Source organism: Rhinatrema bivittatum, chromosome 4, assembly GCF_901001135.1.
Source record: "Rhinatrema bivittatum chromosome 4, aRhiBiv1.1, whole genome shotgun sequence".
Classification (NCBI taxonomy): Eukaryota; Metazoa; Chordata; class Amphibia; order Gymnophiona; family Rhinatrematidae; genus Rhinatrema; species Rhinatrema bivittatum.
Genome location: NC_042618.1, coordinates 322815905 through 322842068, shown reverse-complemented (window position 1 = coordinate 322842068; position 26164 = coordinate 322815905). Strand labels below are relative to the sequence as shown.

The 26164-nt window shown below is 47.2% G+C and overlaps 1 protein-coding gene across 2 annotated transcripts in view; it reads left to right on the top strand.

The window, feature by feature from the left end:
* LOC115090797 (cytochrome P450 2C3-like) overlaps window positions 1-26164 on the top strand; it is a 170972-nt gene that overhangs the window by 70117 nt on the left and 74691 nt on the right. The window contains exons 8-9 of one of the 2 annotated variants that reach the window (XM_029600310.1): window positions 12667-12808; window positions 14705-15266. The exons of the other annotated variant lie outside the window; for it this stretch is intronic. Coding sequence (XP_029456170.1) covers window positions 12667-12808; window positions 14705-14880 — 318 coding nt within the window. The 3' untranslated portion in view covers window positions 14881-15266. Of the gene's footprint in view, window positions 1-12666; window positions 12809-14704; window positions 15267-26164 lie in introns of those variants that run through there. 2 annotated transcript variants of the gene reach the window in all.

The window sequence follows — 26164 nt, the reverse complement described above, 5'->3', positions numbered from 1 at the left end:
GAACCGATATTTATCACTCTAATAGTTCTCTCCCATTAGCTAGATGGATAATAAATTCTACAAATGGAAAATTTCAGTGTCCCACACTGGTCACTGCTTTGATAGCTCCGGTCTGGAGGCACTGAGGTTAGCATTAGCTAAGCTATTGGTGTCATGTTTTCAGGACAGGTTGGTTCAGTCCTGGTTTTACCTCATTACATGCATGAACGTGTAGCTATGATGAAAAGCAAGAAATATGAGGTTGATATTCAGTGCCACTTAGCTGAAAAAGGCCGGATTTATCTGGCTAAGTGGCACTGTGACATTTGGCTGCATTCAGAGCATCCATTTAACCAGATAATTTTAACCAGCTAATTATCCATCTAAGTGGTGGATGGGATGGGAGCATGGCTACCTGCTATTGATCATGTCTAAAGTTAGGCAGATAAACTTATTACCTGAATATTTCAGATAGGTTAACCATATATTTTATTTTGTGTTTTTCTGTACCGGCATTCGCAATAGGTATCACATCATGCCGGTTTACAAATAACAAAGGGGTGTAAGATACAATAAGAACATTAACAGGTGCGGTAGAAAAACGTTGCAGTTACAATAAAACAGGGAAATACACAACTGGGAGCAGTGAAAAATCGATAGGAAATTAACAGAAAGAACAGATTTACAAATTTATGGTATTTACTAACAGGTCGATACTGTAAGACCGCGGGAGAGCGGACGAACGCCCGCTCTCCCGGCGCGCGCACCAGCCCTTCGCCGGTGCGGGCGATTCAGTATTTAAATTAGGTGACGCGGGAAAAATGGGGAAAAGGAGGCGCTAGGGACACTAGCGCGTCCCTAGCGCCTCCTTTTTGTCAGGAGCGGCGGCTGTCAGCGGGTTTGACAGCCGACGCTCAATTTTGCCGGCGTCGGTTCTCGAGCCCGCTGACAGCCACGGGCTCGGAAACCGGACGCCGGCAAAATTGAGCGTCTGGTTTTCGGCCCGACAGCCGCGGGCCGAATTCAAATTTATTATTTTTTTTTTTTAACTTTTTTTTACTTTTGGGGACCTCCGACTTAATATCGCCATGATATTAAGTCGGAGGGTGCACAGAAAAGCAGTTTTTACTGCTTTTCTGTGCACTTTTCTGGCGCCGGAAGAAATTAGCGCCGACCTTTGGGTCGGCGCTAATTTCTTAGAGTAAAATGTGCGGCTTGGCTGCACATTTTACTTACTGGATCCCGCGCGCATACCTAATAGGGCCATCAACATGCATTTGCATGTTGAGGGCGCTATTAGGTGCCGCGGGTGGGCCGCATGTTTTCCTCCCCTTACTGAATAAGGGGTAAGGGAAAACACGCGTCCAGAGCAGGCTGACAGTGCGCTCCGACGGAGCACACTTTACTGTATCGACCTGTAAGTAATGGAGTTTCGCAATGAAATTGCTTATCATGTTAAGGTATGGTCTGAAGGTGAGTTAAGGTTCAGTTGGGGTCTGGAAAGGCTTTCTTAAATAACCACATTTTGAGTCTTTTCCTGAATGTTGGAAGGCATATATGTGTATCTGGCTAACTTTCTTAGCTGGATAGTGGCTGAATATGGACCTATTTTGGTATGAGAAAGATTTGTACAGAGAGACTGTAATCTATTGTATTCATGTAGCAGACACCTGGTTCTGTTACCAATAAGACCGGGGTGGATCCTTAGCTAGCTAAGATCAGTGTAGGTTAGTGAATGGGTGAGTTACCATTCAAGTACAGCCTTTGAAGGTGCTGGAATGGCTTTCCCCCTAAAAGGATTTTTAAGTAGCTCTCTCCAGAGAGTCTGTGGACAGACCTTTATGGTTTGCTAGCAGTTAGGAGGCAGTGAAGAGATTTTCCTGTGTTGGTTTTCAGGCCCAGTCAGAGGAATCAGGCACATCCTGCCTGGGGATCCTGATCAATATTGGGAGATAGGGCTGGCGCATCCATTAGGCGGCCACCTAGGATGCCAACCCTTGGGGGTGCCAAAGAGCAGCCAGAAGGTGCCACGAGCAGAGCCACGAGCAGCAAAGAGGAGTAGAGATTTGTCGGGCCGCGAGCAGTGCATACAAGGTGGTGCAAACCAGGTTGCAGGAGTTGGTCCCGGGACCAGTGGGGATGGCGTGAATAGGGGTGTGCGCAGTACGGCACGAATGCGGGGGACAGGCACAAGGCGGAAGTCGCCTAGGGCACCCACAACCCTTGCAGCAGCCCTGTTAGGAGGGTATTCTTCCGGTCCACTCATTGGCTGGTTGGGATTTCCTTCTGTGTTGGGGTTTTCTTTTTTTTTGTTTTGACAATTTTTCTTGGAGCCTTGCGAGACCCTGGGAACCACCTAGGCTTAGGACATGTGGAACCCTGTATCTGGGGCTGCCCAGGTTAGGGAAGACCTGTCCCTCCAGGCCCTCAATGAGGAAGGAGGAAGTGGTGACCTGTTGCAAGGAGGAACGCCAATGTTAAATTCCTTTGAATGGGAAAGGACTTTAGTTTTAAGATCCAGGAGGAAGAGTTTGTGGCTGCCCCTTCTTTCCTGCATTGGAGCAGGGCAAGCTCCCTGTCTCCCCGGGATCCCTCCCATCTTGGATCCACACAGTAGAGAGACTAATAGAAAACAAAATCTCCTAACCACGAGTAAGAGCAAAATTGCAACTTTGTGGACACCTATCAGGAGTCTGCATCCCCTGAGGAGAGAGAGAATTGGATTCTCTGTGCAAAAGGCAGTGTCGCCAATTTTAACCAGTCAGGGATGAGTTTTACTGTCCAGCTAAAGGATCTCCTGTCCACTGGGGAACTCCACTTAACCAAGCCCTGGAGGGTAGACGTTTCCTTGGCCCTGGTTCAGAGATTCAAGCACAGATAGAGGGGAAAGACTGTAAGAAAAAGAGAGACATTGTGTGCAGAGGAGTTTTGTTATTACTGTCATTCTACAAATTGGTTTGCCATTCCGTTAATATTTTGTTTGGACACTAATTCATTGCCTCCAGCATGGTTTTTGGGCTTAAACTGCACACACAGAAATGTATCCGAGACACAACTCCTTAAGGGCAATGAGAGAGGGGTGTATCCAAGCCACCCTTAGCACTCAGGGCCTTAAAAGAGATCTTTCCCACCATAGGAAAAGAATCCAGACCCTGGGGAATAGAGACCATGAAAGAGCTAGCCTGAGGTACCAGCCCCAAAAAGCAACAAATTATTTTATGGCCCCATCGGAGTGTGGGCTGCCTCTCGAGATGGAGTTACATTCACTTCTCATAACCTCTCTGTAATGGATCAAACACTACTACTACTACTTCTGATCACTTCTATAGAACTATTCAATGTATGCAGCACTGGACAAAAGCAGATAAGAGACAGTCTCTCTCTACTCCACAGAGATTACAATCGAAGCAAGACAAACATACAGGGCAAAAGAAACCGAAAATGGTTAAAGTCAATAAGGCTGTGAGGGAGATAAACAGAGTTTAAGATTTAAAAGCAGCCTTAAAAAGGATGCCAGGCACTGTAGAAATCTTATTAATTCTGAAACAACAAATAAAAAATTACCAAAAGACGCACCATTCAGTATTCCAATTTAAACCTTTCTCCCCCTCTGATATTAAACCTCAACCAATCAAATGCAAAAATTGTTATTCATGAAAAACATGTTGGGTTTTTTTTGCTAAACAATGTTGCACAAGGGGGGTATTCATATTGGGAAGGATTTCGTTTTTGATTTAATAGCTGCCTTCATCAGTTGCGTATTATCGATTGGTTTTCAGGATATTCCTAGGCATATTCATAGATACAGTATATTTGCAAATCTTTTTCAATTAGCCTAAAAACCATACCTGATTTGCAGCATCCTTCAAAGAATTGCAATGAATAATCCTGACAATGCTGGGACAATGTAGGATTTACTAATTAATATTTCAAAGAGCTCGTTTCTGCTGCACAAGAGACTCTGGTTTGACTCGCCTGTCGGCAGGGATTGGGGGCATTCTGGAGGTAATGTGCATTGAAGCACTGGGAGGCAGGGACTGGGGGCATTCCTGAGGTAATGTGCATTGAAGCACTGAGAGGCAGGGATTGGGGGCATTCCTGAGGTAATGTGCATTGAAGCACTGGGAGGCAGGGATTGGGGGCATTCCTGAGGTAATGTGCATTGAAGCACTGGGAGGCAGGGACTGGGGGCATTCCTGAGGTAATGTGCATTGAAGCACTGAGAGGCAGGGATTGGGGGCATTCCTGAGGTAATGTGCATTGAAGCACTGGGAGGCAGGGATTGGGGGCATTCCTGAGGTAATGTGCATTGAAGCACTGGGAGGCAGGGACTGGGGGCATTCCTGAGGTAATGTGCATTGAAGCACTGGGAGGCAGGGACTGGGGGCATTCCTGAGGTAATGTGCATTGAAGCACTGGGAGGCAGGGATTGGGGCATTCCTGAGGTAATGTGCAGTGAAGCACTGGGAGGCAGGGATTGGGGCATTCTGGAGGTAATGTGCATTGAAGCACTGAGAGGCAGGGATTGGGGGCATTCTGGAGGTAATGTGCATTGAAGCACTGGGAGGCAGGGATTGGGGGCATTCCTGAGGTAATGTGCATTGAAGCACTGGGAGGCAGGGACTGGGGGCATTCCTGAGGTAATGTGCATTGAAGCACTGAGAGGCAGGGATTGGGGGCATTCCTGAGGTAATGTGCATTGAAGCCCTGGGAGGCAGGGATTGGGGGCATTCCTGAGGTAATGTGCATTGAAGCACTGGGAGGCAGGGACTGGGGGCAATACTGAGGTAATGTGCATTGAAGCACTGGGAGGCAGGGATTGGGGCATTCCTGAGGTAATGTGCAGTGAAGCACTGGGAGGCAGGGATTGTGGGCATTCTGGATGTAATGTGCATTGAAGCACTGGGAGGCAGGGATTGGGGGCATTCTGGAGGTAATGTGCATTGAAGCACTGGGAGGCAGGGATTGGAGCATTCTGGAGGTAATGTACATTGAAGCACTGGGAGGCAGGGATTGGGGGCATTCTGGAGGTAATGGCCATTGAAGCACTAGGAGGCAGGGATTGGGGCATTCTGGAGATATTGTGCAATGCATTGAAGCACTGGGAGGCAGGGATTGGGGGCATTCTGGAGGTAATGTGTAACAGCCGCCGGTCACGGTGGTCTGGGACCGGGGCCGGTCTCCTGCCCGCGGTGTCGGACCACCCCCGGGGCTCCCATTATCATGGCCGTCGATTGTGGCGGTTTGCGACCAGGGCCAACTGCTCATCCGTGGCATCAGGGCTCTTCTGGGGCTCCTGCGGGAGCAGACAGCCTCCTGCAGTGTTCTCCTCATGACCACTGCTGCCGCTGAGGCCTGGACGCATGGCCTCTTCCGGCTGGGCTGACTCCGTCCTCTCCAGAGTGCTTAGGGCCGTGCACGCGGCTGAAGAGGAAAATTAAAGGAGCCACAACAGGAAATTGTCATGGCTCCTCCTGAGACTCCTCCCTCAAGTTCCTGTATTTAAGGCATGGTCGGTTCCTCAGACCTTGCCTTGGTATTGAAGTTCTTGTAGGTTGGTTTCAGTGCCCTGGTTCCTAGTCTCGTTCCTGTTCTTCGTCCCGCTACTGTTCTCCTCTCTGGTTGGACTGATTCTTGGCATCTGACACTTGGACTGGCTGTCGTTCTTCTCTTGGCTTGACCCTGGACCGGCTGCTGACCCTTCTCCTGGCTTGCTCCTGGACTGGTTTTGGACCATTCTCCTGTTTTGCTTCTGGACCAGATTACGATTCTTCTCCTGGCTTTGACCCTTGGAACGGCTCCTGACCAATCTTCGGCTTCTACTCCTGGACTGACTCGACCTGCTGGAGGCACCAGCTGTCTGGAATCCATGACCTGCAGGAGGCGCCTGCATCCAGACCAATCTTCAGTCTTCAGTGAATCTCCTAAGTCCCAGCAGCTGGGTTTCTATGGGCTCCTCCTGGGGGAACCACGAGCTTCCAGGGTGAAGTCTTCATTCAACTACTGAATCTTCAAGCCTTGCCCTCCAACGGTAGGGACCAGAGAGGGTTGACTCTCTCTTTGGTAGCATTAACTTTACCTCGGAACAGGGGTCTACCTCCGGATTCATAACAGAATACCAAGGCCATGGACCCGGCAGAGGCTTCAGCTCATCAGGCCATTCCTGGACTGGCCCAGAAAGTCATGGAGCAGCAAAGGATATTAGAATCCATGGCAGCTTCCTTGGAGTGACTCAACGCCCATCTTGATTCTATAGTTGCGGTTCAGACAGCTCCTCCACCATTACCACTACCCTCCGTGATGCAGGGTAATACCCGTTCTACGATTCCTTTCCCTATTCCTCTCCATTACTCTGGCGAACCTCGCTTGTGCCAGGGATTCCTAGACCAATGCAGCATGCACTTCTATCTGCAAGCCTCCCTCTTTCCGGATGATCTTACAAAAACTACATATATTCTGTCTCTGTTATAGGGTAAGGCCCTGGCCTGGGCTTCTCCATTCTGGTGACGGTCAGACCCAGTCCTGCAAGACCTTCCTAAATTCTTGGAACTGTTTCAAACTGTATTCCATGATCCAGGGAAACAAGTAGTCGCTGGTTCCAAGCTTCTACAACTTCGACAAGGAGGTCAGCCACTGGTGAATTACACCATTGAATTTAGAACTCTTGCATCTGAACTCCATTGGGAGGAGAACTGTCTACGGTCTATATTTTTGGAGATCCTGTCTTCCAGAATAAAGGATGAAATGGCAGCCCGGGAGTTACCTCACTCTTTGGACTCTATTATTGACTTAGTAACCAGGATCAACCGTCGCCTACAAGAAAGAGCTCGTGAGGGATCAAGCACAAGAAGGCACATGGCAGTCTTCACTCCCTCCCGCTCTGTTGCTTCTGTCTCTAGATCTGCATCTACCACTGAAGGAACTGTCGAAGAACCTATGCAATTGGGCCGCAGTCCTCTCTCTCCTGAAGAATGGCATAGACGCCGTAAGGCAGGTCTCTGTCTATATTGTGGAGGATCAGGTCATCTCATTGGTTGCTGTCCTACTCGTCCGGGAAACTCCCAAGCTTAGGCTCTATCGGGAGAGTAACCCTAGGCATCACTTTTCCAGCTCCCCCACTAACTCTGCATGTCACCCTGTGTCTTGGAGATCATCAGTTCTCCACCCTGGCTTTAGTAGATTCTGGAGCCGGAGGAAATTTCAACCTGCAAGATGTGGTAGAACAACTGCACAGTTCTACTTGCCTGTGTCTAAACCGTTAATTATATCTTCCATTCATGGAGATCCCCTGCCGGGGACGATAATTCATCACACAGTTCCAATGGAATGCCACATTGCACCTAACCACACTGAAAATATTTCCTTCTATGTCATCCAAAGAGCTATCCATCCTATAGTTCTTGATATTCTGTGGTTGCAGCAGCACAATCCACAGTTCAACTGGACATCTTTAAAACTTATCCAATAGAGATGTGAATCGTGTGATCGATCGCCTTAACGATCGATTTCGGCTGGGGGGGGAGGGAATCGGATCGTCGCAGTTTTGTTTTTTTAAATATCGTGTAAATCGTAAATCGGGGGAGGGCGGGAAAACCGGCACACTAAAATAACCCTAAAACCCACCCCGACCCTTTAAAATAAATCCCCCACCCTCCCGAACCCCCCCAAAATGTCTTAAATTACCTGGGGTCCAGTGGGGGGGGGTCCCGGTGTGATCTTCCACTCTCGGGCACACTAAAACAACACTAAAACCCACCCCGACCCTTTAAAATAAATCCCCCACCCTCCCGAACCCCCCCCCCAAAATGTCTTAAATTACCTGGGGTCCAGTGGGGGGGTCCCAGTGTGATGTTCCACTCTCGGGCCATGGGTGCATTTGATAGAAATGGCGCTGGCGCTACCTTTGCCCTGTCGTATGGCGCCGTATGGCGCCGGCCAAACGGCCATACGGCCGGCACCATTTTGCAGTATAGCAATATGGCCATACGGCTGGCGCCATTTTCCGCAAAATGGCGCCGGCCGTATGGAAATTTTGCATTACGGCAACAGGATTCGAGTGCAGGAGGTCGTTCCCGGACCCCCGCTGGACTTTTGGCAAGTCTTGTGGGGGTCAGGAGGCCCCCCAAGCTGGCCAAAAGTCCCTGGGGGTCCAGCGGGGGTCCGGGAGCGATCTCCTACGCACGCAACGTTGGGGGACAGGAACCAAAATGGTGCCGGCGCTACATTTGCCCTGTCATATGACAGGACAAAGGTAGCGCCAGCGCCATTTCTATCAAATGCACCCATGGCCCGAGAGTGGAACATCACACCGGGACCCCCCCACTGGACCCCAGGTAATTTAAGACATTTTGGGGGGGTTCGGGAGGGTGGGGGATTTATTTTAAAGGGTCGGGGTGGGTTTTAGGGTTGTTTTAGTGTGCCGGTTTTCCCGCCCTCCCCCTTCCCCTCCCCCTTCCTCCGATTTACGATTTTTGACGATAAATCGGGGGAATTCCTATTATATATCGCCTCTAATGATTTTTGACGATTTAAAATATATCGGACGATATTTTAAATCGTCAAAAAACGATTCACATCCCTATTATCCACTGGGGACCAGCATGCCATAAGACCGGCATTAAAGGATCAAACTCATCCTGTAGTTTCATCTGCATCTCCCGTCTTGAGGGACTGCCGTCCCAGTACAATCAGTTTGCGGACGTTTTTTCCAAAAAGACTGCTGACACTTTGCCTCCACACCAAGAATTTGATTGCAGCTTCAATCTGATTCCTGGAGCTATTCCGCCTCACGGTAGGGTCTATCCGTTGTCCACCTTGGAGACCCGTGCTATGACCGAATATATCCAAGACAACTTACAGAAGGGATTCATTAGGTGCTCTACATCTCCAGCTGGGGCCAGATTTTTCTTTGTTAGGAAAAAAGATGGACCCTGCGCCCATGTATAGATTTCCATGGGCTTAACGCCATTACTATCAAAGACTGGTACCCATTGCTGCTAATAGCTGAACTCTTTGACCGTTTACAGGGGGCCAAGATGTTCTCAAAGTTGGATCTTCGAGAAGCGTATAATCTTAGGATTCTGGAGGGGGACGAGTGGAAGATGGCTTTCAACACCAGAGATGGACATTATGAATATCTAGTCATGCCCATCGGATTGACTAACACCCCGGCAGTATTTCAGCATTTCATCAATGAGATATTCTGAGACTTGCTTTATGTTTGCATTGTAGTTTATCTAGATGACATTTTGATTTTTTTCTCTAATTTACAGATGCATCAACAACATGTTACTCTAGAGTTACAACACCTAGGAGAAAATCATCTCAATGCAAAGATTGAAAAATGCTTTTTTGAATAAGAGTCACTACCTTTTCTGGGGTATATCATCTGCAAACAAGGCTTCCAGATGGATCCCTCCAAATTGAAGTGTATTCAAGAATGGCCCAACCCAATGGTTTACGAGCGCTTCAACGCTTCCTTGGTTTCGCTAACTACTATCGTAGTTTTATTCAAAATTTCTCCAAATTGGCTGCACCTCTCATGGCTCTTACTCACAAAGGGGCAAACATTAAGTCCTGGCCTTTAGAGACTGAAGAAGCATTTTGGGCGCTCAAGAACTCCTTCCTCAAAAAACCTTGCCTTCGACATCCTGACCCCAGTCCATTTGTGGTAGAGGTGGACGCATATGCTGAAGGGGTAGGAGCTGTCTTAAGCCAGAATGACACCACAGGAACCTCTCATCCTTGCTCATATTTTTCTAGGAAATTTTTGCCGGCCGAACGTAATTACTCTATTGGCGACAAAGGGCTTCTTGCCATTAAACTGGCATTTGAAGAGTGGCGGCAGTGGCTGGAGGGAGCCCAGCATCGTATAACAGTCTACACGGACCATAAGAACTTGGTGTATCTCCAACAGACTCAACTTTTGAACCCGCGTCAAGCCCGGTGGGCGCTCTTTTTCACACGCATCAACTTTGAACTACGATATCGACCTGCTAACAAGAATATTAAGGCCGATGCTCTATCCCAATCCTTCTCTGCGGAGGAGATTGATGAGCCGGTTCAATATATTATAGACCCGGCTTGCATCACCCTTTTGGCGACATTTACCATTCCACCTGGTAAAACGGTGGTACCTAAAAAGCTGCATAATAAAGTACTGGCCTGGGGTCACGATTCTCAGTTAGCCGGGCACTCGGGACGAGCTCGGACTCAAATGCTTCTACAACAATATTATTGGTGGCCTGAGATGCACAAAGATATTCGGGCATATGTGGATTCTAGCCCAACTTGTGCGCAACACAAGATTCCTACTGGGAAGACTTGGGGACTTTTACAGCCATTACCTATTCCAAGGAAGCCCTGGACACATATTTCCACAGATTTTATTGTGGATCTTCCACCATCTGAGGGCAACACGGTAATATAGGTAGTAATGGATCGATTTCCTAAAATGGCCCACTTCATCCCACTACCCTCCCTCCCATCTGCTCCTCGCTTGGCCCAACTGTTTATGCTTCATATCTTCTGTCTCCATGGTCTTCCACAGCACATCACATCTGATCGTGGCCCACAGTTCACGGCCTGTTACTGGCTCAATTTCTGTAAGAAGTTTAGCATTTCTCTGGACTACACTACTGCATTTCATCCACAAGCAAACGGTCAGGCGGAACGTACAAATCGTACTTTAAAACAATTCCTTTGGATGTACATTAACTCCCGTCAGGACGATTGGGCAACACTTCTCGCTTGGGCTGAGTTCTCTCACAACTCACATGCCTGTACCGCAAGGGGGGCCTCCCCGTTCCAGATTGTATTTGGACGACAACCCAGGCCGCCCTTACCTTTGCCCTTGCTGGTACCATCGCCGGCGGTCCAGCTTACTGCTGTACTGTTGCGGAGACTTTGGATTCATACCCAACACATGCTTCATAAAGCGGCTCACGCCGCCAAGACGCTTGCCGACAAACATCGGCGACCTGCTCCACATTTCTGTCCAGGAGAGAGGGTGTGGCTTAGCACCAGGCACATCCGGTTGAGAGTTCCATCCATGCGATTGGCTCCACGTTATATTGGGCCTTTTCCGGTACTGCGACAGGTGGGTCCTGTGACTTACCAACTTCGTTTGCTGGCCACATTGAGAATCCATAACTCCTTTCACACGTCACTTCTGAAGCCTTTGGTCCTCACTTGGCCTACTCGGAAGGTACCTGAAGTTTCCCAACCCAGGGCAAAGGAGGAGTCTATATACCAAGTGTGTGAAGTACTTGATGTCCAGAAACGTGGTAGCACATGGAATACCTCCTAGCGTGGGAGGGATTCAGACCTGAGGAGAATTCTTGGGAGCCTGCTAAGAACATCCTGGATAAGTCTCTCCTCAAGAACTTTCACACTGAATATCCAGGAAAACCCAAGCCTTCTAGGGGACGGCCTAAAGGAGGGGGTACTGTAACGGCCGCCGGTCACAGCAGTCCATGACCAGGGCCAGTCTCCTGCCCACGGTGTCGGACCACCCCCGGGGCTCCTACTTTCATGGCCGCCAGTCGCGGTGGTTTGTAACCAGGCTGACTGCTCACCCATGGCATCGGGGTTCTTCTGGGGCTCCTGTAGGAACAGACAGCCTCACGCAGCGTTCCCCTCATGGCCATTGCCGCTGCTGAGGCCTGGGCACAAGGCCTCTTCTGGCTGGGCTGACTCCACCCCCTTCAGAGTGCTTAGGGCCGCGCGTGCATGGCTTAAGAGGAAAATTAAAGGAGCCGCGACAGGAAATTGTCATGGCTCCTCCTGAGACTCCTCCCTCAAGTTCCTGTATTTAGGGCAAGGTCTGCTCCTCAGACTTGCCTTGGTATTGAGGCTTCTTGTTGGTTGGTTTCCGTGCCGTTGTTCCTGGTTCCTGGTCTCGTTCCTGTTCTTCATCCTGCTACTGTTCTCCTCCCTCGTTGGACTGATTCTTGGCATCTGACCCTTGAACTGGCTGTCGTTCTTCTCTTGGCTTGACCCTGGACCGGCTGCTGACCCTTCTCCTGGCTTGCTCCTGGACTGCCTTTAGACTATTCTCCTGTTTTGCTTCTGGACCAGATTACGACTCTTCTCCTAGCTTTTGGAACGGCTCCTGACCACTTTTTGGCTTCTACTCCTGGGCTGATTCGACTTGCTGGAGGCGCCAGCCATCTGGAATCCATGACCTACAGGAGGCGCCTGCATCCAGATCAATCTTCAGTCTTCAGTGAGACTCCTAAGTCCCAGCGGCCAGGTTTCTACTGGCTCCTCCTGGGGGAACCACGAGCTTCCAGGGCAAAGTCTTCGTTCAACTACTGAATCTTCAAGCCTTGCTCTCTGACGGTAGGGACCAGAGAGGGTTGACTCTCTCTTTGGTAGCATTAACTTTACCTCAGAACAGGGGTCCACCTCCGGATTTGTAACATAATGTGCATTGAAGCACTGGGAGGCAGGGAAGGAGAGGGCTAGTAGAGGAGTGACTTGCTGAAGCTTCCAGACTTCTTCCAGCCCCCAGCCCTTGAGCTTTTGATGGAATTAACTTGCTGTGATCATTAGTCTGGGAGTGCTGGGGAATTTGAAGAGAAAAATATCATTGCAAATAAAACGTTCACTTTCATCTTCCTATGGCTCATTAATAAGTTAAACGATGATGTTCATGCTCCATTTTTTTTCTTGTCTCTTCTTCAGGGCACTCAGGTGATTACATTTCTGCATTCATCTCTCTATGACAAGCGGTACTGGAAAGATTCCGACCACTTTAACCCAAATCGATTCCTGGATGAGAATGGAAAATTTAAGAAGAACGATGCCCACATCCCATTTGGTGCAGGTACTTTGGACACTGCAGGGGCTGTGCTGGCACATGGGGATGAAGACTTTTCCCTGTCACTGAACCCATGCTGCACCCCGGGACTGCTCACCTTACATGATGCAGGGCTGTCACTGGGTTAAACAGCACCCCAGACAGTTGGAGTAGGAATCCCCCTCTCCAGTGATACAGCCTGCAGGAGAGGGGATCCTCCTCCAATGACCTGGCCGCACAGAAGTGGCTGTGCTGGAGGTTATTTTCATCATGGTGCACTGGCTGTTTAGTGGATGAATTTTTGTCAGGAAACAATGTATCCTAGTGAAAAACTGTCATTTTTATGGGAAATTGTTTGCATACTTGAGATGGCTGTCCCTGTCTCATGGACGCACCTAAGATCGCTAGCACCCCATGAAGGATGTGGTCAGTTCAGATCAAGCAGTGAAGTGAAAACAATCCCAGAAAGGAAACGTGTGTGTGTGTGTGTGTGTGTGTGTGTGTGTGTAACTTTGCAAATGTGCAGTCTAGGAGAAGCCGAATGCCATCTCCCCAGTCATAATCTATTTCCATCATAGCACCACCATCAGGAAACCAAATTCCCTTGTTTTCTCCATCTTTCTTTTCTTAACTTCTGTCTCATCCCTTCATTGCTGCATTTTCTTTGCTGTAGCTTTTCCCATATTTTTCAGCTCCCTCTCTCTAATATCTGTAATCCATTTTTTCTCCTACTTTTGCCTCTCAAATTTCTCTCTTATCTCCTCCTGTTTCTCTGTGTCCACCTCATATCTCATCCCTATGCCTCCTTTCTTACCCCTTTATTTTTTTTTACCACTTGCCTTCACCAACTCTCCATTTCCCTCTCCCACTTCCCCATTTGCCCCTTTCCCCTGCACCTGCCACTTACCTCTCTCTTCCTCCCTTGTCCTGCATCCATCTCAGCCTTCGTCATCTAACATAAGAGGTGAAAGCCCATTCTTATGCTGCCTGCTGCTTTGCACAGTCTGTGCTGTCATCGCAAGCATTGTCAAAATTCACAGGTCGGCACTTCCTGGCTGCTGATGTTGTGATGCTTGAGATCAATGGCTAGAAAGTGCCATCTTTCAGATTTTGAACGTTTGTAATGCCAGTGCAGGTAATGCAGAGTGATTGACAACAGAGAGGTGAGCTCCCACCACTTCTGCTGCAGGCTGGAGGAAAGATCAAGCAGAAAGGACCAGGCTGTCTTTCAGCTCTCATCCCCATAAGGCCTGGCAGTAGCACAGCAGTCTGGACTGGGTAGCGTGGATTACAGCAGTTGGTGGTATGTTGTATGGCTGTGTATGCACCTTACAGGGAACTTTGCTTGGGAGGCTAAATCCATTCCAAAAGCAGAACTGAGCACACTGTAAATACTTTCTCTCTCCTTGGGGTTGTGAACACTGCCTCTGCAGCATCCCAACTCCATGGAGCAGAAGCAGGGCTTGAGAACTGAACCCAGATCTTCTGCACAGCAGCAGGCGGCACTGCCACAGAGCCATTGGCTAGGATCCATGTTTCTCCCCACCCCAAATTGAGCAGATGATGCACCAATTCTAAAAGTGAAGTTCATGATAGAGGAAACAGCTTATATGGCATTAATTGATTAATTTAAAATTCACTTTTAGGCCACACCCTCCAAAGTTCACACATAAAGTAAAAATACACATAATAAGATAAAACAAAGTAAAACACATTAGTACAACAAAATTTGGGAACCAAGGTAAGCTCATTAAAAATGCATACTAAAAAAAATGTACTGTGCTACAGCTAATCGAATCTGTTCTAATGTAACTGAATATGCTGTAGGGTTTATAGCAGAAAACACTGTTTTTGGCTGAATATGGCCCATATGACATGAGAAAAGCAGTACGTGGCTGCACTAATCGGGTCTCCTTTTCTCAGGAAAGCGCGTCTGCGTCGGGGAGTCCCTCGCCCGGATGGAAATCTTCATTTTCTTCATAACCCTGCTGCAGAAGTTCACCTTGGAGATCCCGGCAGGAGAAAGCGTCGGCTTTGATTTCATCAGTGGTGGAGTCTTCAGCAAGCCGTTTCATATCTGTGCCGTAGAAAGAGTGTGATTTTAATGAATCAGATCCAGCTGGGCTGTGCTTTCTATTCTAGACTTGCAGTTGTGGAGGAGGAGGGAGAGGGGAGCAAGGAAGAAATGGAAAAATCAACAGCACTGACCATTCTTTAAAAAATCAAACTGCCTGTACCTTGGCTCTGTTGCTTTCACTTTGGGGTGCGGCTAATTGATACATATAATGCCATTAATGTATAATAATGCACACCTTTTTATTTCCATTTTTGTTTAATTAAAAGTATGTGCCTTTTTATTTTGGCCAAAGTCCACAGTACTCTGTGACAGCCTAAGCATAGATCCTGCAACAACCCGTATGAAATTCTGGGATCAAACTTTTTAAAATTTCATTGCCATATTTAAATAAATAAATAGGGAAAACCATTGCACACTCAAGAGTAATCTTTTTTACTAAATGGATACTGGAAAACATGGTGGGGGGGGGGGGGGGGGTTAACAGGTTTAATCGGCTAACTTCAGAAATCAGTCATTAACCTCTACTTTAAAAATTTTCCACCACTGGTGAATACATTTAGCTAGAAAGAGGCTGCTTCAGGGCAGGTCCTGGTGTGGCTTCTGATTTAGCCAGTTAGCTTTGATTTTCTCTGAGGACAAGCAGAATAGTAGTCCTCACGCACGGATGACATCATCAGATGAACCCGATGCCGAAAACTTCTGTCAAAGTTTCTAGAATCTATAGGCACACTGAGTATTCCCAGCATGCCCTATACCACTCATCCACATGGAGTCCCTCTTCAGCCTCGTATTTTTCCGCGGAACTCTGATGTTCGCAGTCTGATTAAGCTCTGAAATCTTGGCTTTTTAACTCATGGAAGACTTCATTTTTTTGTGGCTTTTTCATGATCAGTCTGTCACCGGGTCCCTCTCAGTGCCTCCCCATAGTGCCCCCAGTCAGGGTTTTTGGCATTTGGCTAAGTTTTATTTCATCGTTGGTTTCCTCAGTGGTGGTGGTGCCTCTGTGCTCATCATCGATCGATGCCTGCTACCATCATTCTGTCCTTTTCCCCTTTTGTTTCGCCCCATCATAGCCATGTCCAGTATCTGCTGATATCCCCAGTGCCCGAGGATCATGTTGATCACCAATCCTCTTGATGTTTGCATCCTCTCCCTGGGGACATCGCATGACATCCAGGGTTGCCACCTGTGCACCCAGTGACCCAGAAGAGATGTCGGCTTCACCTCAACAAGGTGGATACCCTCTTTGGGTCAAGGAAGTCCAAGCCATCAGCATTGGCATTGGCAGCTTCGAAGGTCCTCAGAGCCGCACTGTTGGTTCCATTGAGGTCACCAGTGGATAGGGGTTCTGAAGACCAACCATTGTCAATCTTCTCTGGGCCGAAGACACTGGGTTCATCGTCCTTGACCTTAGCACCAGGGAAGGATCAGGATGAGCATCGTGAGAAGACTAAAAAGCATCAGCACTGGTCCCCATCGATGCATGGTGCCGGGTACGGGGAAGCACCGGCTTTTGCTCCAATGCCCTCGAAGCAACCCCGTGATGAGGAGAGCCCATCCTTCATTGATGCCCGGGGTCCTTGTTGGTCTCCACTGGTCCTGGTGCCAGTCCTGGTGCCAGTCCTGGTGCCAGTTGCCGATCCCCCTTTTGGGTCTGAGGAATATCTGGCCATCTCTCCTTCCTCCCAATTGGTGTTGGCTTTAGAAATATTCAAGGAGGAGCTGGAGCATCGAGTCCAGCTGGCGGTGAAGCAGGCACTGCGGGGCTTCGGTTCTGTGTCACAATAGCACCAGAGCCAGTGCAGCCCATCCCCATACCATTTCTAGAGAAGCACAATAAGGTCATTGGTGTATTACCAACCCAGCTAGCATCGGTTCCTGGGGTGGCACCAGTGCCCAGCAGGGCACCAAGATCTCCCCCTACCAATACGGGGGTTGTTACCAGTTCTTCCAAGGAGGAAGCTCTGATGAGGCCTGTAGTCCTCTGTCTAGTTTCATCGGTTCCTGCACCTCTGGACAAAAACTGAATACCTAGGACCCCATCCCCTTTGGCATACAATGAAGATGAAGGTCCCTATGATCCCTGGGGGATGATCAGATAGATACCTCCTCCAAGGATTCGGATGGTCTCCCATCAGAGGACTTAACCTTCACAGGTTTTGTATGGGTGATGGCGGAGGCCATCCCATGCCAGCTTTTAACGGAAGAGGATGCCAGGCACAAAGTGTTTGAGATCCTTCAGTTTGTGGAGCCTCCTGAAGAGACTGTGGTGGTCCCGGTGCACAAGATCCTTTAGGAGTTGCTACTGAGGATTTGGGAACTGTAAGGGGAAGAGCAACAAGCTCCTATCCCGGCAGGACAGTAAGCGGGTCCAAACTAAACAGTTGTCTAACTATCCCAAGGGAAAACAGCAGAGGGCGTTGAGACAACCTGTACGGACTACAATACCCAGAGTTCCAGAGCCGCAGTGGAAGGCTCGTGACCAGAAGGAGGCTGAGGTGGCTGCTGAAGGTGATCTGGGGGAATTAGATTCAGCTGAGTCCATGCTGTGGGAAGGAGAGGGTGTGTCCCTGAGTGAGGAGGAAAAGGAAGAGAGCAGTTGCTCTGAGGAGGAGGAGGAGATGGACTGGGAGATACCCACAGAGGATTCATCTGTGTCCGGCATGGAGATAGAGTAAGTGGGGAAGAATTGTAAAGCTGAACTGAGAAAAGACTAAAAACCTGCAGGGAAGCAGTGTCTGTCTCACCTGGTTTCCCAACAGGCCTTAACTAAGGACAAGGCTGATTGTTTTGGGTGGTAGACGTGAGCCATTGCTGAAAGCACAACTATAGGGGAGAAGGGGCGAGTTGTGCTGGATCCCCAAACAGGGCTGTCATGGCTAGGATGGAAGCCTGACCGCAGACATTTGGTGTTTTCAGTGAAGAGGTATTAGAAGTACGAATTTCTGCACAACCCTAAGAAAGGGGGAATAGACTGAGCTTATAATAAACTATTCTATGTTTTTTTGTTTTTTTTTGAATCCTTGCTCGGAGGGGGAGGGGAAGAACTGCTAGTTTCCCTACCTGTGGGAGCTTTGGAAAAGGGCCTGGCTAGGGGGACTAGCCAGAGCCAATATTGGAACCCAGCTCAAAAGGTTTGCCAATAACTGTTTTGAAGAGTTGCCAGAGTGTCTGAGATTGCAGCAGAGACCAGCGGTTTCAGCAGTGCTACGGTGCCTGGAGGGTTTGCAGAGATCTGAGAGAAGAAATTATGCCCATCCGGGAAGATAGCTGGAGGAACCCACGACAGAGCACACCCTCACAGTGCCTCCCAAAAATAAAAAGGTAGGGTTTACCTCATCTAGAAGGCTTCTGGATTCGATAAGCATCAGATACCACACCAGGTGGTGATCAAATCCACCCTCAAGAGGGTCAAGTGCTTCTGGACCCACTCATCCTCATGGAATGACCACAGAGCTATTAATGCTCTTGGGAGGAAGGTGTTCCAAACCACCATGCTTATTGCCCGCATCACTGCCTATCAGCTCTACATGAACCAATACTCGCTGGGACATCTGGAAGCAAGTGCAGGAGGGGACTGAGCAGCTGCCTCAACAGCAGCAAGACACCCTCATTTAACTGGTGCACAATGGAGTGCAGGAAACACGAGGTCCATGTGACCTACAATGATTTTGAGACTGCATCGAGGGTCTCTGCAGCGGAAATTGGTGACTGCAGAATGGCATGGCTGTGGGACTCAGATCTCCATCCAGAGGTTCAGGATCAACTCACTGATGTGCTGTGCACTTGAGAGAATCTCTTTGGAGATAGGGTGAAGGATGATGTGGCCCAACTCCAGGACCACCATGAAACCCTTCAAAAGCTCTACACCATTACTCCAGTCTTGTCCTCTTCCAGGATGTCATTGAGGTCAGGGCCAAGAATATCTTTCCTTTGCCTGGATCCCATCAGCATCATCAGAGCTCCTGCAGCCATCCCAGGGAGCAGAGATCTCCCAAGACCCAGTCATCTCCTCAGTCAGCTCCAGGGACAGGGTTTTGACTGGGCCATAGGGACCGTAAGCCAGTTGCCCATACCCATGGTAATGATCGTTCCAGTCAGAGGCAGACTGAGTTCTTTTGCAAACCAGTGGCTCAGTGTAACCTCAGATCAGTGGGTTTTGTCCATCGTCTGCCAGAGGTACTAATTAAATCAATTGGGTGTCCCACCAAATTTCCCTCTGTGTCCACATTGGGGGCTGGTAGCACATCAGGAAGTGCAACAAGCAGACCTCTCCTCCCTCTTAATGGCCAGATCGGTTGAGCCTGTACCACCAGGACACAGAGGGCAGGGATTCTACTCCAGGTACTTTCTGATTCCAAAGGCTCTGCCCTCTCTTCCACCCTCTTCAACATCTACCTGCTACCCCTCTGCCACCTCTTAACCAACTTAGGCATCGTTCACTTCATATACGCGGACGATGTCCAAATCATTATCCCCATCACCGATTCACTAGACAATTCCTTAATAATCTGGAACAACTGCATCAACTCGATCAACCACCTCCTCTCTAACCTCAATCTGGCACGCAACACCAACAAAACTGAACTCATTATTTCTCACAGTCCCACCACACATTACCCCACACTTACTAGCACATCACCCCTCCCAACCCCCATCACTCAAAAAGTACGCAACCTGGGTGTTATCATTGACAACCAACGGAACCTTAAAGCATTCATAAAGTTCACCTTGAAGGAATGCTACTTCAAACTTCATGTGCTAAAGAAAATTAGGCCTCTCCTACACGCTCATGACTTCCGCACCATCCTACAAACCTTAATCTTCGCCAAGATAGACTACTGTAATTCTCTCCTACTAGGCCTCCCCGCCTCCACCATTAAACCCCTCCAGCTATTACAGAATGCCACTGCCAGATTACTAACCAATACCCGTAGAAAAGAGCACTTCACGCCCATCCTAAGAGACCTACACTGGCTCCTGATCCCATCTAGAATTCTTTACAAAACCCTCTCCCTTATACACAAAACCTTATATAACCAGAACATCACCTGGCTAAACAACTCATTCCACTTCAATACCTCCAATAAGCCACCAGATCTGCCTATAAAGGAACCCTTCACATCCCCTCTTCCAAAACTACATGATCCTCCACTAGAGACAGAGCACTCTCAAAAGCAGGATCCATCAACTGGAACTCTATGCCTCCCGACCTACGCATTGAACCCTGCACACACAAATTAAAAAAAAAAATTGAAAACTTGGCTTTTCAAGCTAGCATACTCCTAAGACCTACCTTTACCCCCAGTCATCTACTCTCTGCTTTTAATGTTATATACTGCTCTCTGAACGTGCCTTGTTACCAAATTTTCTTTCACATATATATTATTTCAACAGCCATCTACTCTCTATTTTTAATGTTATATACTGTTCTCTTAGCATGCCTTGTGACCAAGTGTTAACCAAACATTGTATATAGTATCCAATATATATATGCTTATATCAACAGTTATGTTTGCTCTGCATATAATGTTATGCACCTTTCTCTGTTTGCCATGTAACCAAATTGTTCAATGTATTTTCTCTACCATTATTATATGTTCTATGTAAACTGATACGATGTGCAAATGGTTATTGGTATATAAAAACATTTAAATAAATAAAAGAAAAAATAAAAGAAATAAAAGAAAGCAGGAGGACTTCGTCCCATCCTAGAAATGAGGGTCTTGAACAAGTTTCTAAAAAAAGAAAAGCTCAAGATGGTTTCCCTGGGCACCTTGAGCCCCCTTTTGCAAAAAGGGGACTGGCTATGCTCCCTCGAACTAAGGACGCATACACCCATATTGAGATCTTCCCTGGACAGAGGAAGTATCTCTGATTTGGGATGGGAAAACAGCGCTTCCAGTACCAGGTGTTGCCGTTCGTGCTCACATCCACCCCACGGGTCTTCACAAAATGCCTGGCCGTGGTGGTGGCACACCTCTGAAGACTGGGAATGCATGTTTTTCCATATCTGGATGACTGGCTAGTCAACAGCATGTCTCAGGCAGGGGCCAACAGGTCTCTGCGTTTGACCATTCAGGTGTTAGAGTCACTAGGGTTCATTCTCAACTACTCAAAGTCCCATCTCATTCCGTCAGCTCAATTGGACTTCATCAGAGCTCTGCTAAACATGGCTCAGGCCAGGGTCTTTCTGCCATACCAGAGGACCGTTGTTTTGGCAACCATTGCAGCATAAGTTCAACAGAGCCAGCAGATATCAGCCTGGCATATGTTGAGGCTGTTGGGCCACATGGCCTCACATCCATGTCACTCTCTTGGCACATTTACACATGCGCAGAGCCCAGTTGACCCTGAGGTCACAGTGGCACCAAGCCACTCATAGCCTCCAGGTTTGCATCTGAGTCATCCCGTCTGTTAGAGACTCTTTGTCCTGGTGGTGGGTACTTTCCAATCTGGAACAGAGGATTTCCTTTCAGAGCCTCCTTATTCAAATTGTACTAACCACAGATGCATCTACCATGGGGTGGGGAGCTCATGTAGATGGGCTCGGCATCCAGAGACTGTGGTCCGCTCAGAATCGTTCTTGCCAAATCAACTTCCAGGAATGCTGGGCGATCAGGTACATGCAATTTGCTTTCAGAGATTGGCTGTCCAACAAAGTTGTGCTGATCCAGACCAACAACCAAGTAGCCATGAAGTATGTTAGCAAGCAGGGAGGGAAGGGATTGTACCTCCTGTGTCAGGAAGTGGTCCAGATCTGGTTGTGGGCCCTATCCCATAGGATGGTGCTCAGGGCCATGTACCTGGATGAAATGGAGAAAGTGATAGAGAACAGGCTGAGTCAAGCCTTCAGACCCCACAAGTGGTCCCTGTACCATGGGGTAGCGAATCAGATATTCTGCCTCTGGGGGAGCCTGGACGTAGATCTGTTCATGTTCCCTTACAATAGGAAGGTATATGGGTTCTGCTCCCTGCACAGGTCAGATGGCAAACCATCATCAGATGCCCTTAGCCATCATTGGGACAAGGGTCCTCTGTATGCATATCCTCCAATTCTATTAGTGGTGAAGACTCTCTTGAAGCTTTTCAAGGACAGAAGGATTATGAGTGCAGATGCTGAGAGAAGCTGGGGAAGCTATTACATCTGCTTCCGCCTGCTATGACTGTGTGCTGTGGAAAAGCTCCATTTAACATCAAGGAGCTCTCTCCCTAAGGGACTCTGGTCCATCCCCTCATCTTTCACCAGGTTCGACTGAAAGCCTGCCCACCTGTGACATCATCAGGGTGACAGGTTGAAATTGGAGTGCAGACGTCAATGGCTTCGTACACCGAGGCAGAATACACCTTCTGCGCTGGCAAAAGGCACGCACAAAAGGAGCTTGCCCCTTTTTTGTGACCCTTCATGTGCCACTGAGTGCGCTTTGGTAGTAACCCTTTAAGTTCATTATGATCCAAGGAGATTCTATCCTGTTAATTCACAGAAGAAGACAATATGCTGGTCTTCCACATTTCTCTTATAAATGACTGGTAGGATGACTAGCTACAATCAAAATTCAACGAAATTCTAATATTCTGTCATCCACCATTCTAACTATTTATTTTGATTAATGTACAAGCTATAAGAAAGAACTTACCAATTATTTTAGATTTTATCAAGAAATATGATCCTGATAGCAATACGATTTTGTTAAATCAATTAGCACTTGATGAATATCAGGTTTTATTCACAATCAAAGCCAGAAGTGTGGAAGGGGGGCTGCTTAGTTTGATCAAAAAAGTCTTTAAGGTGACAAATATTTATTCTAATAGTTACTTGAATTTAGAAGTCTTAGCAATGTCCAATGAACAATGGGGAATTTGTCTTATTTAATCCCCTCCTACCAATCTCTCTAAGGATCTGACTGTCATAGCTGATATTTTATCATCTTTTAATGCTGATTTTAAAGAAATTTATGTTTTAGGAGATTTTAACATGCATATTGATGTTCAACCACTCTTTGCCATGGAGGCCATGGGATGGAAGCAACTCATTAACCAATCCACTCACAAATTTGAACATTAGACAAAACTCAACTATTTTTTTGGATTATGATATTGATTACATTAAGGTACCATGGTCAGATCATTTTCTGATTTCTTTACAAACCCACGTTACTATATCTAAATTATGGATCAAACAAGACATCTCCTTCTGTAAGAAGCGAGTGGGTTTGAAACCAAGTCCTTAGGTTAAATTTTCTTACCTAAGTTACTGGAGTTCACTACAACTACTGTTTCAGATGCCTTAGACCACTGGAAACATTCTCTTGACTCAGCACTAGACATTATTGCCTCTTTTAAAGTTACCATATTAAAAAGAACACATAAAGCCCCTGGGTATTACTTCTATTTAATTTGAGCTAGTCTTATCCTTAAATGTTGATAAACTTTTAACAATATGAAAAATCTCTTGTGGACAATTTTGGGTAGTAGATATTCTATCTGAAAAGAATTTTCACATGGCATCATCAAATTTTACTCTATACTCTTCAACTTTGGATAGGTTAATCTGTCTATCAGTATCTAGCAAAGATTGATCTTTGCTAGATATTGTCTACAAGAGATTTTTCATATTGTTAAAAGTTTATCAACATTTAAGGATAAGACTAGCTCAAAAATTACAGAGAATGCTAACAAAATAGGACAGTATTTTGTAGATAAGTTTGAGGCATTAATCTCTACCCTCTTCTGCTGTACAAGAAACGAATGAAGTTAACTCAGACTATCTTATGAAACTCTTTTAATGAGGTTCACACTTCAGAGATATGTGAGGTCATAAAGAATTTAAAACCAAATTTCTGTCTGCTCCTCAAATGTTCCAATGTTTCTCTTAAATGTCTCAAAGATGACATTAGTACATTTATCTGTCAACTGATTAATCAATCTTTTAAAGAGGGATTAATTACTGACTTACTAAAAATGGCCTATGTTAAACCTATGCCCAAGAAATCAAATTAGCCTTGTGATACTCTTAGTAATCTTAGGCCCATTTTGAATCTTCCTTTCATTTCTAAAGTTCTTGAGAAGATCGTTCTTAAACAATTACAAGACTTCTTAAATGAATATGCTATTCTTGATTCTCAGCAATATGGTTTTAGAGCTATAATACCGAAATTCTCCTTTTATCCCTTTTTGATATTTTCAGACAGGGATTTAATTCTGGCCAGAATACTTCCTAGTGATGATGGATTTATCTGCAGCCTTTGACACTATTGATCATGCGATCATGCTGTGCTGCCTTAGAGAAGTGGTAATTGGCAACTTAGTTTTGCAAGGGCTTTCTTCTTTCCTTGAGGGATGTAACTTTAAAGTGACATTACCAGGAGCATTATCTGCCCCTTTTGAATTAAAAACTGATGTGCCGCAGGGCTCTGCCCCGTCAGTGGTGTTATTTAACATCTGTATTACTCTGATTAGTTTTATTTTTGCAGAATTTGATGTAGAACATGGAATTTTTTCTGATTACATCCAACTTTTTATCCATATTAAAGGGTCAGCCCAAGATACCATGTCGAAGGTTGCAAATTGTCTCAAATGGCTTTTCCTATGCTAAATAAAAACAGTCTAGTTTTAAATTTGTCTATCTAGCTAGATACCCTTCAAATGATATCCCCAAGGACCTTGGATGCGGAAGGAATACCAATTAATATTTCTGAAGAGGTAAGAAATTTAGGTATAATTATGGATATGAGATTAACCCTTCACCCACAAATTTAAAAAGCAGTCCGAAATTCATACTTCAAATTACAAATGTTAAGAAGAATATGACCTTATCTTAATAATTCAGACTTGAAAATAGTTATTCATTCTTTTGTAATGTCAGCAATGGACTATTGTAATTCGCTCTACTTAGGCTTACCGCAAAACACCATGAGAGCTCTGCAATATATTCAGAACTCAGCGATGAGAATAATTGAGCGAATTCCAGCTTTCCACCAAATCACATTCTATTTGGCTAAACATCACTGGTTACCTATTTCCTCAAGAATAGAATTCAAGATACTGACACTAGTTTTTAAAGGAATCAAAGGTCTTGCCCCTCATAACAATCCCTCTTACTTGTACCATCGTCTCATCATTGAGGATCTGGAGCTCTCCCTGCCTGTGCGTGGAACAGGGAGCTATTCAGAGAATGCTACCCTGGATTTCAGCTTTCTAGCTAAGAGCCTAAATTTGGCTTCCAGAACCCCCTCCCACATTTTCCTATGTTGTTGCTGCCCACATGTACCACAATAGCCGGCTACAGCTGACTAAGTTCCTAATAACCAAATCACCAACTATGACGGCTGACCTAACTCTTCCCTCCTGGGCAGTAGCCCTGGGAGACATATCCACATTGCGAGAGGAGAGTGCACCACCTGGAGAGTAGGTCCTTGCTACAGGATCCTTTCCTGCTGCACCAGGTGATGCTATCCAATTGTTACAGTCCCGGGCCGTGCCCTGGTCCCTCCACCTACCTCGGGGCCAGCCCAGGCCACTGGAAGGCTTCTTCGGCCGTCTAGGCCTGACCTGGCTCCTGCCGTGGCGTTTACTCTGCAAAGGAGATGACATCAATCCTCCGTGCCTGGCCTTGCCCCCTAGGTGCGCGCGCGTGCAAGGGCTCTGGATTTAAAGGGGCCAGCGCGGGAAAACGAAGGACAGCCCTAGAGATGATGTCAGACACTGCAGGGATATTTAAACCCTGCAGCTGCCTCAATGCCCTGCCTTGCAACGAGGTTCACTCTCTTGAGTTACGAGTTGCTGTTCTTCTGACTCCTCTTGCTTCTGATTTCTGGCTTCCGACCTTGGCTCGTCCACTGACTCCGGCTTCAGCTTCTGTCCCTGGCTGAACTCTGGCTCCTGACCTCTTGCCTTCCACAGGTATCTGGTTCCTAACCTGCAAGAAGGTCTCGCCTAAGTCCCAGCGGCTCGGGTCCTCATGGGCTCCTCCCGGGGGGACCGCGGGCTTCCAAGGGTGAAAACTCTTCTGACCTTCTGGCTCAGCCACTTCACTGGACTACCTCTTCAGGATCTCTCTTCAGGTCCTCAGTCGAAGAGGATCTCACCTAAATCCAAGAGGCCCGGAACCCTACGGGCTTCTCCTGGGGGGACCTCAGGCTTCCAGTGTGAAGCCTTCCTGGGACCACCTCTTCAGCACCGCCTCCCGGTTACGATGTCTACTGTGGGCTCCCCACAGTGCATCACCATCCGTCTCAGCTGGCCCAAGGGTCCACGAATCTAACACCAATCATGAGACCTTTTTCTTCCAAGTGATCACCAGGGTT